Source organism: Abramis brama (assembly GCF_963993115.1).
Source record: "Abramis brama genome assembly, chromosome: 9".
Classification (NCBI taxonomy): domain Eukaryota; kingdom Metazoa; phylum Chordata; class Actinopteri; order Cypriniformes; family Leuciscidae; genus Abramis; species Abramis brama.
The window spans coordinates 41,372,711-41,385,200 of record NC_139971.1 but is presented as its reverse complement, the minus strand read 5'-3'; the positions used below and the strand labels follow the sequence as shown (position 1 = coordinate 41,385,200).

The 12,490-nt window shown below is 46.2% G+C and overlaps 1 protein-coding gene across 1 annotated transcript in view; it reads right to left on the bottom strand.

Moving 5' to 3' along the window:
* Positions 1-10,439, bottom strand: part of LOC311089878 (uncharacterized protein) — a 39,945-nt gene extending 29,506 nt beyond the window's left edge. The window contains exons 1-3 of the mRNA XM_084124909.1: positions 10,245-10,439; positions 8,601-8,726; positions 82-171 (exon numbers count right to left, since the gene is read on the bottom strand). Of these exons, the coding sequence (XP_083981035.1) occupies positions 82-171; positions 8,601-8,659 (149 nt within the window). The 5' untranslated portion in view covers positions 8,660-8,726; positions 10,245-10,439. The remainder of the gene's footprint in view (positions 1-81; positions 172-8,600; positions 8,727-10,244) is intronic.
* Positions 10,440-12,490: the final 2,051 nt, after the last annotated feature.

Here is a 12,490-nt window from a genome sequence, read left to right as displayed (position 1 = left end):
CAGGCTTGCCAGGCTATCATTACATAAAGTGCAGCAAAACTCAACGTAACTACTAAAGGTGGAGAAACACATGAAATATACCTTTCAATATCTGATGATGTTTCTTCACTGAAGTTTGGTCCACCACCTTTTGATCGTTCACTCTTCACAGACACAGAGTCTGATCTTTCACTAATGACAGAGCAGAAGGAAAAAACACTTTACTACAAGAGGTTCCTCTGCATCAATGAAGACATTTGATGTTCCAAATGGTAATTATATACAGTTTAACTAAAACCAGGGGCGTTTCTAGGTTTTAAAAACATCAGGGGCTGAGCCCGAAACATCAGGGGCTGGGGGTGGGTTACAAGATAACATGATTCGATAAAGAGAATAATATATATTGTAGGTCTATATGCAGGGGGCAGCCACACCAGCCCACATTACCCCACAGACATGCGCATTCAAATGTAAGGTAGTTAGGGGGGTTCGGGGGCATGCTCCCCCGAGAAAATTTGGATTTCTTGGACCTACATATGTGCATTTTAAGGTGTTTGAAGGCCAAAAAAAATTGGATAACAATAGCTTTAAAAGCATGTAAGTGGGCAGTAGCATAAATTATTTGTCAAGCAGATAACAGATTCTTAAACATGAGAATGAGGATAAATGTTGAAATGAATGATCCACAGTACAAAATGGAAATGCAATGTTTCTGCTTATTGTTGACAATACACAATCACATATTCCAAACAGGAATGGCCTTAAATGAGAAATCTTTCAAGGATTATTTTGCATAGATGTTAGGCTACATTTCAATCAAACACCAGTGCAATATTTTGTTTGTTTATTTTATAAATATTTATACTTATATTTTGCTTTTAGTTTCTGTAATGAGCGAAGAACATCTGTGTTAAATAGGAATACATTGTAATAATGTTAATCAAGCTGACTAAATCACACGACTGTGCAGCAGTTCACACTCACAATAAAAATACAATATAATTTAAAACAAAGACAAGCTCATTATACAAAGGAAATAATATTACAGATCTAGACAAATTGGGTTGCTTATAGTTAAAAGAATGTCAAGAACAATCATTTAGGCTAGATGTATTTTTCACATTTTTGGTCACTAATTTTATTTTTTATGACACGAGTCAGTTTTGATGACTTTGCAATATTGATAAAATGTTAGAATATTAATAATGAAAAATAACGCAGCTTTAATCTCCCTTTTGGTTATTTCAATACTTAATTGACGACAGAACACAACGTTACATGCTCGTAGTTTATTTTGCGTGATACAGGATTCTGCATTTGCGCTTGATATTTAAGAGTGCGCGCTGCGAGCACACGGCTGATACGACAGGAAAGTTCGTTTTTCTGAGTTTTACTGACATATAGCCTGACAACATCTGGTCTGACAGAGGACTGTGCGGCGGTGCTGACTGCGTTATTTATTCTTTTCTTTTTTTTATTGCTGTGAGATTGTTTGCTGTTGCGCAAATCCTGGAGATATTCTAGGATCTAATCACTCACGTGGTGCGTCTGCAGAGACAGATTTCAACAATCACTAGTCAGAGACAGCAGCAAAGCCAAAGCACAATGAAATAAGGCAACTTATGATTTCGGGGGTTTACATAGACTATTGTCCAGTTTCATATTTGTCAGTCAACTTTTCAAAAAACATTCGGGGCTACACTCAAAACATTCGGGGCTGAAGCCCCGGCAAAATCGGCTGACGACGCCTCTGACTAAAACTATATGAATTATTATTTCTATCTTAACCGCAGACATTAACTTTGGACACACTAGTAATCTTTTGCAGTGTTTCACATTTGATTTGCCAAAAGTTCTTTTTTTTCACTCCACAGAGATTCGATTGGATGCAAACAAGCATGTTCTAGAATTAGTGTAAATTGTGTAAAACGTTAGGAAGTTCTAAACTAAAGTTCTCTTACGAGAGTTCTCTCGTACTGCGTTCGCCAGAACGCTGCGGGAAAAGTCTCTTTTCACGAAATACTGAAGCAAAATTATCCTTAATTTTCATATTTGTAAAACGCATTGCGGCAGTGCACAGCCATGGCGAGACGGCTCGCTCACTCATTGGCTGTTCTGCGGCAACTGCATAAGCCTATCGAGCGAGGGCTGATGCAACATCAGACCAATGAGAGCGCTTCGCGCGCTCCTCGTCACATCCCGCCGAAACGGGTGTGGCCATCCCCTATAAAAGGAGCTCGAGTAGGCTGATTCAACTGATTTTCATCTCTTCAGCGAAGCTCACGCATCGCTGGATCACGGAAGAAGCAAGCGTCGTCGAGGCAAGCTTTTCAGCGGGACGAGCCCTTGAAGCCGCTGGCCTTCGCCGCCTTCTACTGCCGTACCTGCTGCGCTTTCCGGCGCTTCATATCCTTTACCTGCTCTGTTCTGTGTGTGTGTGTGCAGTGTTCTCCGAACACTCACCCCTAAAAGAGCCGCGTCTTTTTCAAGATGCCATCCTGTGGCTCGTGCCGAGCCCCGCTCACCGAGGGAGACCGCCATGTTATTTGCGTCTCCTGTCTGGGCGAAGATCATGCAGCGCTCGCGCTCGCTGACGGCGGCTGCCCTCACTGCGAGCTTTTGCCGATGGCGACTCTGCGGACTCGCCTGGCACAGTTCTCCGAGCCTGCGCCCCCCGCCGCGGTGCCGCGCCGTAAGAAGCGCCGCTCGCAGCGGGCCCCGGAACCCACCTCTTCCCGACAAAGCTCGCCGGCTCGCCCGCCAGCTTCACCGGCTTCCCCCGATGCACTTCCCGATGCTCAGCGCCCGCAGTCTGCCGCCGCTTCATCCGAGGAAGTTGTTTCTGAAGTCGAGTCGGTCGAAAAGGATTCCTGCTCTCTGCTAGCTTCAGGCAGTGAGGACTGGGCGAGCTCTGCGGATCTCACGCCTCCTGCCCGAAAGCCGTCGGCTAGAGCTAGCATCGAGAGGGAGCTCATGCGAGTACTCGCGTTGGCCGCGGCGAGCCTCGGCCTCGAGTGGTCTGCACCGGAACTCCCCTCGCGCACCCGGCTTGATGGTAGCTTCCTCCCTGGTGAGCGCACTTCTCCTGTGTCTAAGCCCGCTCCGTTTCTTCCTGAGCTTCATGAAGAAGTGGCGAAGGCCTGGAACGCTCCCTTTTCAGCACGAACACGTTCGTCTGTATCCCCAGCATTTTCCTCCCTGGATAATGCTCAGGACCGAGGCTACCTCACTCTGCCGCCGGTGGAACAGGCGATAGCGGCCCACCTTTGCCCGCCCTCTGCTGGACGGCGGACTAAGCCAGCGCTGCCGTCAAAAGCCTGCCGCATGACGTCGTCGATGCTCGCGCGGATCTTCTCCGCCGCTGGGCAGGCGGCATCGGCTTTGCACACCATGGCCACGCTTCAGGTTTTCCAAGGCGATCTCCTCCGCAAACTGGACGAGATAGGACCTGAAGCTGTCTGCATCGCGGACCTGAGAAGCGCGTCGGATCTTTCGCTCCGCGCTACCAAGGCTGCAGCACAAGCCATGGGACGCTGTATGGCTTCCGCTACTGTAGCCGAGAGGCATTTGTGGCTGACGCTCACGGAGATGGCTGATGCAGAGCGCAACGCGTTCCTCGACGCCCCGCTATCCTCCGCTGGCCTTTTTGGATCTTCTCTCTCCGAGCTCGTGGAGAGATTTTCCGAAGCCCAAAAAGCGTCACAGGCGTTCAAGCACTTCCTGCCGAAGCGCCCCAGTTCTGCAGCGGGCCGTGAGAAACAGGCCCCTCGGAGCTCACAGCCTCAGCCCCCGCCTTCGGCCGCCTCCTCACAGCGACAGCAGCGCAGCTCACGCCCTCGCTCTCGCTCTACTAGCCGCCGCCCCACTCACCGCGGGCCGCGACCAAGGGTTGTGTTGAAGCCGGAAGCCCCAAAGAAATCCTAGCACGCCTAGGAAAGCGCAGGTGTGTAAGCCCCGTTGCGACCGGGCCCTCACCAAAGCGCACCGCTGTCTCAGTCCCAGGAATTGCGACTGCTTCAGCGTTCTCAGCAGAGCACAAGCCCGCACAGCTGCCCGCTTGCCTGCACACAAAAGCCGTTTTTACGGCTACCCAGATAAATCCCGAAAAGAGTGTATTTTCTGGTGTCCCGGCCACGGCCGATGGTGCTATAAATGTAGCGTTGATGCCCACTTCTCTGTGCCCATCCCTACACACAAGCACAGCCCTGCACACAGGGCCCGTACTCATAAGATCGATGCAGTTCGGTCGCGCCCCAAACATAGTCAAAGTGCCCACTTCCCAGTGCCCACAAACGCTATGTCTGGCAAGCCACAGGCTCCCTGTAAAAACGGGACCTGTGCGCGCCCGCTCTGTTCAAGCAGACAGCACGGCCAAAGCAGTAAACGTGCCCGGTCCCCGCCCACGTTCACTTGTAGGCTGCATGAGTCCCATGAGACCTTCTCAGTCCTCCCCCGCTCAGATAAACACTGTAGCGCGGTCGAGGATGAGCGTTTTGCCCGCTGTATTAAGCGCGCTCCCCGCCTCAAATGTCTCAGGCGTAACGCCTATGCTAGCGCACCCCGAAGCGCCGCCGTCGCACAGCGAACAGAGCGCGCTTCGCATCCAGCCCCTAGCCGGCCATGCAGACGCATGGGCCGCGCTTCCAGGGGTTTCGGACTGGGTGCTAGACATTATAAAGAGAGGCTTCTCGCTACAGTTTTGTCGACGCCCTCCACGCTTCACAGCGCGCGTCGAAACTACGGTGAATTCAGAAGTAGCACACCTACTTCGCACCGAAATATCAAAACTGTTGAGCAAAGGGGCGATACAACATGTATCCCAAGCTCAAAGCGAAGGGGGGCTATACAGCAGATACTTCCTAGTCCCCAAAAAGGACGGTGGTATCAGACCCATACTAGATCTAAGACGGCTAAACAGAGCTTTAGTGAAACGCAGTTTCAAAATGCTCACGACCAGCAAAATCCTCGCGCACATTCGCCGAGAAGACTGGTTTATGTCGATAGATCTAAAGGACGCGTATTTTCAAATACAGATAGCGTCACGCCACAGGCGATTCTTGAGATTCGCCTTCGAGGGTCGGGCATACCAGTATACAGTCCTGCCATTCGGCTTGTCCCTGGCACCCCGTACATTTACGAAGTGCATGGACGCAGCGCTCGCTCCCCTCAGACTCAGGGGCATGCGAGTACTGAACTATTTGGACGACTGGCTGATCATAGCTCAATCACGATCTCAGCTCGTGGAGCACAGAACCATGTTACTCGATCACCTCGAGAATCTTGGTATCACGATCAATTGGACGAAGAGCTCCCTGAACCCCAGCCAAACTATATCGTTTCTGGGCATCGTTCTGGACTCTCGTTCTATGACGGCGCGGCTGTCGCAACAGCGCGCGCTGCGCATACAGCACGCAGCGAGGTCCTTCCGCTGCGGTGCGATTATCCCGCTCAAACGGTTTCAGAGGATGCTGGGCCTCATGGCCTCAGCATCATCAGTTCTCCAGCTGGGCCTGCTTCGCATGCGCCCTCTGCAGTTCTGGTTGAAAGCGCGAGTGCCACGCGGAGCGTGGGCACTCAGCCGATTGCGCCTCAAAGTCGATCAAGACTGCGCAGCAGCCCTGAGACCATGGGCGGCGGGCGATTGGTACCGTTCAGGTGTAAGCCTGGGGACTTCCTCGAGAGTGAAAGTGGTGTCTACGGACGCATCCACCTCGGGATGGGGAGCGCTGCTCGAGGGCAGGCCGTTCTTTGGCCTTTGGTCAGAACGAGAAAAGCTCCATCATATCAACTGCCTGGAAATGCTGGCAGTTCACAACGCGCTGACGCGCTTTTGTCCCCACATCAAGGACCAACACGTCGTAGTCCGCTCGGACAACACGGCCGTGGTGTCCTACATAAATCGCCAGGGCGGTCTCGGATCCAGATCCCTTTACAGGCTGGCCGAGCGCCTCCTAATATGGGCTCAGCGCAACCTGAGCTCGCTGAGAGCGGTGCATGTGCCCGGGACACTCAACCTGGGTCCAGACAGGCTGTCCAGGAACAACGTTCCCACGGGCGAATGGTCTCTACACCCACAAACAGTCCGGCTGTTGTGGCAGAGATTCGGCAGGGCGGAGGTGGACCTATTCGCGTCCCCAGAAAACGCTCATTGCCCCGTGTTCTTTTCAAAGAAAGACAGCGCGCTGTCCCACAAGTGGCCGCACTGCCCGCTATACGCGTTTCCCCCAGTCTCCCTCCTACCTCAGGTGCTGGAGCGAGTCAGGGAAGTGAAATGCCCAGTACTGCTTATAGCTCCGTTCTGGGACAACCAAGCCTGGTTTCCAGTCCTGATGCAGTTAGCAGACTCCGCTCCATGGCCAGTGCCATTGAGGAGAGATCTCCTCTCGCAGGCCAGGGGCTCGATTTGGCACCCACGCCCAGAGCTGTGGTCCCTTCATGCGTGGACGCTCAACGGTTACCCGTTAGTCTCACGGATGGAGTGCTGAACACCATCACTCAGGCTAGAGCGCCTTCCACCAGGCGGCTTTATGCCTCGAAGTGGTCGGTTTTCTCCAGCTGGTGTACAGCTCGGGGCCTGTCACCCCTCGATTGTGAGGTGACGGAGGTTCTCTCCTTCCTACAAGAGCTGTTGGACAAGGGCAGATCCCCTTCCACGCTCAAAGTCTATGTGGCGGCTATCGCAGCGTGCTCGACAGCAACGCCAGGCCAGTCACTGGGAAGGAACGATTTAGTCATCCGCTTCCTCAGGGGAGCTAGGAGGCTGAATCCCCCCAGACCTCCCTCAGTCCCGGTGTGGGACCTTTCTACGGTCTTGGCAGCCATGAAAGGTCCTCCCTTTGAGCCTATCCAATCTGTCAGCCTCAAACATCTGTCTTTCAAAACGGTGTTTTTGATGGCCCTCGCTTCGGTGAAGCGCATAGGCGATCTGCACGCGCTCTCTGTGAGTCCAACGTGCTTGGAGTTTGGGCCCAATGACTCCAAAGTCATACTCAAACCTAAGCACGGCTACGTGCCGAAATCCCTCAACACTCCGTTTAGGGCTCAGGTTATTTCCCTGTCTGCCCTGCCGGGATCAAACGAGGAAGGGGACTTGAGCTGTCTTTGCCCCGTTAGGGCTTTAAGAGCTTATGTGTCCCGCTCCGCTGCCTTCAGACAGACGGAGCAGCTCTTTGTCTCGTTCAGTGGACGTTCCAAGGGAACGGCTGTTTCGAAACAGAGCCTGTCCAGGTGGGTGGTTGACGCCATAACAATGGCTTATACTACCAAGGGCCTTCAGTGCCCATTGGGCATTAGAGCGCATTCCACGAGAGGCGTTGCCTCATCGTGGGCCTGGTCTAGCGGGATTTCCTTACAGGAAATATGTACGGCGGCGGGCTGGGCCTCGCCGTCTACATTCATAAGGTTCTACAACCTAGAAGTTCCCGCCTTGCAGGCCAGGTTGTTTTCGGTTTAGCCGAATCAGCTGTCTACCACGACACTGATTTCGCAGGCGCACAACGCCACCGAAGACTTCACCGCACTTGCAAGCCAAGTTTTTCGGTGTATTCGAGTCAGCTGTCTAAGCACGGCACTGATATCGCAGACGCACAGCGCCGCCGAAGTTTTCTGGGCAGAATTGTGTAAGACCCATGTTTCTTTTTCCCACATTAGCCAGGCTCCCTCCTGCCTATGTGATGTTATATCGCGTCTAGAACGCAGCTATTTGGGCGAAAGTGTGTAAGTCCCACATTTCCCACATCAGCCAGGCTCTCCCTGCCTATGTGACGTTGTATCGCGCTTAAGGGCGCATCCATTTGGGCGAAATTGCGTAAGACCCACATTTCCCACATTAGCCAGGCCTCCCCCTGCCTATGTGATGTTATATCGCGTCTTAGGACGCAGCTATCTGAGGGTGGTTGTCCCCCCCCCCTCCAGACTCTCCGAGTCTACCGGGTGATTATGCACTGTATACCTGGACTAGCTTCCAGTGGTCGGTGTTTTCTCATCCCAGCACGCACGGCGTCTTACAAGTGGTTCCCGCAGCGTTCTGACGAACGCAGTACGAGAGAACTCTCGTAAGAGAACGTACTCGGTTACTAACGTAACCTCGGTTCTCTCTAGAAGAGGGAACGAGTACTGCGTTCCCTGCCGTGCGCGCGGTTCGCTCTGGTTCGCTTCGGCGATGAAAACCAGTTGAATCAGCCTACTCGAGCTCCTTTTATAGGGGATGGCCACACCCGTTTCGGCGGGATGTGACGAGGAGCGCGCGAAGCGCTCTCATTGGTCTGATGTTGCATCAGCCCTCGCTCGATAGGCTTATGCAGTTGCCGCAGAACAGCCAATGAGTGAGCGAGCCGTCTCGCCATGGCTGTGCACTGCCGCAATGCGTTTTACAAATATGAAAATTAAGGATAATTTTGCTTCAGTATTTCGTGAAAAGAGACTTTTCCCGCAGCGTTCTGACGAACGCAGTACTCGTTCCCTCTTCTAGAGAGAACCGAGGTTACGTTAGTAACCGAGTACGTTTTGCACACAACAATAGTGAGAGAAGCACTCCTTGTTAAGGTTATGTTCCTCACAGGGAAAAACCTGAAACTCCAGTAGTGTTTAAAATGATAATGTGAAAACGGCTGCAGTCTTACCTCTGTTTCTCTGAGAGACTCATCTTAGAGAGAGAGTCCTTTCCTCGCTCCTCCGACATTACTGCAGTTAAACAGCCAGTGCAAACAGATCAGCACTGGTTTGTAAAACAGTCAGCTCAACATGACCTGGAGATGACAATATGTTACTGAGATGTTACAAACAACTATACTGCCATGTAGAGATCGTTCATTAAGGGATAATTCACAACCAGCTGTAAATTAAATGATTTTAAAGCACAGCATGGAGGCAAAGAACCTCATGACATAAAGCAGAGTGCATTCAAAACTGTTTCATGCACAGCTAGCTGTGGATTTCCCAGTACTGACAATTTAAAGCTGTTATTGATGTTTGCTGTGCAATATTTGACCTGAAGGGTACATTTTTTTAATTTTCATCACCTATACAGCTAGTTAGATCTAGCATTCTGCCTGCTTCGACGAATCAGACACGGAGATTAAGTATTGCATAAGATTACATTTATTTGAATGAATGAATCATAGCATTTATTTGAATTCATTATTGAGGATGGTGGGGGGGGGGGGGTCTCTCTCTATTAATTGAGCATTAGAGAGTAATATAGCTAATGTAGCCATTCAGTAGCGAAGCATCTTTATTAATAAGTCGCAGGGAAGCGTTACTAACATTGCTGGCTTAAAACTTCTCACAACACGTCTAAGCCAGATTGCACAGGTATGTCTCTAAGATGCCTGTTAAAGAACGCTTCATGTGGAAACATCTGATAAACGTCTTAATGAAAGCAGTTTTGCATACATTCTAAATCATAAACTTAATCTTAAATATTTTCTAAATGTCTAAAATCTAATCTAATCTAAACATCTTAGAGACATTGCAGATGAGCAACTACAACCTGCAGATGTAAATGTAGACATCAAAAACATGTCTCTGTGATGTAGGCCTACATGTGCTATTAGGGAAATTTAAGAACATTAAGAAATGGACATTATAATTAAGCTACTGTGTTTAAAACTTGAGGTGGCAAACTGAACTCATATAAAGTTCATAACTTTATGTATTGCAGTTTAATATTTTTTTTACATTAATTTATTTCCAAAACTGTTTATTACTTTATTCAGTTATTTTTCTTTCCATTTTTTTTTTATCATTGCCCCAAGTTCACAATCTATTTTATTATTTTTAAAATGGTCCTAAATTTATTTGTACATTTGAGAAAAATGTATTATACACTGAATATATATATATATAAAATTAATATCTGTGTGAAACAAAATATTATATTCAGCAGATTATTATTATTGGAATTATTATTTATAATTATATTTGACATAAACGAACATTCACTATGAGATTTATCTGTCTTATCTCTGAAGGTCTATTTTAAAATACTTTCGATTTCGAATTATCACAAAACGTATCCCTTCTGAAACGTATTATTAATTTACAATAACCCTTTCGAGTAAACTTCATGTTTTAACTTTCATCGCCTTCAAAATCTTTATTCGTGTAAGTTCATTTCTAGCAGCTTCTGCGTCTGTTTGGAGTAACGGGCCTATAATACTTGCGGAATAAAACAGGCCTAACTTCGAATTTTAAATTACGGTTATAAACAGTATAAAATCAATATATTAACCAAAATAACTGTAATCAAGAAAGCTAAACCTTACTTGAAGCCTGAAGAGAATTTAGACTTTAATTTCTTTTCTGTCTTTCAGTGTTCGCTTGTCACATGTAGGCTACGAGTACAAAGCAAAGTACAGTATCTGGTGGAAGAGATTTCTCGCCTGTTCATAAACTTTGTTAACGATTAACTGCTCAATATGACATCCTCCTTTTGCTGATGCATAAAGCAAAGCTCGCGCTGAGAAATGTGGTGATGGAGAAATGGCGGCAGGTGCAGTTAGGCACCCCATTTTCACAGGATTATAAATGCAACGCAAATGTTTGTTCATTACATTTATTCATTTTTAACATTTAGTCATTTATTTGTACATTGAGAAAAATGTATTATGCACCGAATATATAAAATTAATATCTGTGTGAACCAAAATATTATATTCAGCAGATTATTATTATTTACAATTATATTTGACATAAACGAACATTCACTTTGAGATTTATCTGTCTTATCTCTGAAAGTCTATTTTAAAATACTTTCGATTTCGCATTATCACAAAGCAACCGCCCGAAATGAAAAGGAAAACCCTTCTGAAACGTATTATTCGTTTACAATAACCCTTTCGAATAAACTTCATGTTTTAACTTTCATCGCCTTCAAAATATTTATTCGTGTAAGTTCATTTCTAGCAGCTTCTGCGTATGTTTGGAGTAACAGGCTTATAATACTTGCGGAATAAAACAGGCCTACTGTAACTTCGAATTTTAAATTACGGTGATAAACAGTATAAAATCAATACTATATTTCCCAAAATAACTGTAATCAAGAAAGCTAAAACTTACTTGAAGTCTGAAGAGAATTTAGACTTTAATTTCTTTTCTGTCTTTCAGTGTTCGCTTGTCACATGTAGGCTACGAGTCCAAAGCAAATTACAGTATCAGGTGGAGGAGATTTCTCGCCTGTTCATTAACTTTGTTAAAGATTAGGCTATATCCTCCTTTTGCGGAAGCATGAAGCCACGCTCGCGCTGAGAAATGTGGTGATGGAGAAATGGCGCCAGGTGCACAGTTAGTGAGGGCACCCCCTGTTTTCAAAGGATTGTAAATGCAACGCAAATTTTTTTTCATTACATTTATTCATTTTTAACATTTAGTCATTTATTTGTAATAAACACTTTAATGGGCTATTTAAAAAGTGTTATTTATATGTTAAATTATCTTTTTTTAAACATACGCTCAGAGTGTGACGTCATGACAATAACCTCAATAACCATTTTATTTAAAGGTTTAATTTATGTCCCGTTGACCGGTCCGTTGCATTACGATTAAATGCATGTCAAAAATGTGACGTGCAGTCACATCGGTCACACAAGTTCGGGTGTGTGTGCTGTTTAAACGAGTGTTCTCACTGATACGCTTGTTGTAATTCGTGAGTTTTCACGAGTTTTATAGTCTTAATATTGTTTCTTATTCAAAAGTGGTTTTCTTTCGTTTAACACTTTCGGTTTCGTTTCTAAAAACTCAGTGCGCATTTGCTCCTCATTCTGCCTGTCACGTGACCTTTTTTTTTTTTTTATCCTCAAGTCTCAAAATCTACTGGTACTGTAATTGCATTAGGAGAAAACAAATCAAGGGATGATCACACCAAATGGGCCATTGATTTGATTTAATTTTAATTAATTAATTAATTAATTAATTAATTAATTAATTAAATCTATTTTTTTTCTTTTGTTGCATTCCAGTAGATATTGGAAATATGTGAACTTGTTTGTTTTTTGTTTGTTTTTTTATACAGTCTATGGTGTGAACACACAAAAGACACATTTATAAAAGGCATATATGTAATATGTATGTAAATCTCTCTCTCTAAGTAAAGAGTTAAACTGCACACTCACTCAAATATTTTGATAATTTCCAACGTCATGATAAAACACACATTAAAAACTTTTCCCATATGGTTTGAATGTAGATGTTTCTTATGAGATGATCTAATTACCTCATTTCTATCTTAATATTCATTTTTCTTAAAATAGCTTACTGATCTGGACAGGCTGTGCACTAATATGGGATTTATCATACTCTGTCTTTACCAAGTTCTCTTTAACTTGCATCTCATAAAGGTGTGTGTTTGCTAGCTACTTAAGGAAATGAAAATCTCTCTCTAAACTTGTATAAAATATAAACACCCATCTCTTTTTTAGAGATGTTTTAAAATGTCATTTTCAATTTTCTCTGCACAGTCCATCATCAGTGGCCAAAAGAAATCGAAGTGGCTTGACACTTTTTTCCAAAAGTG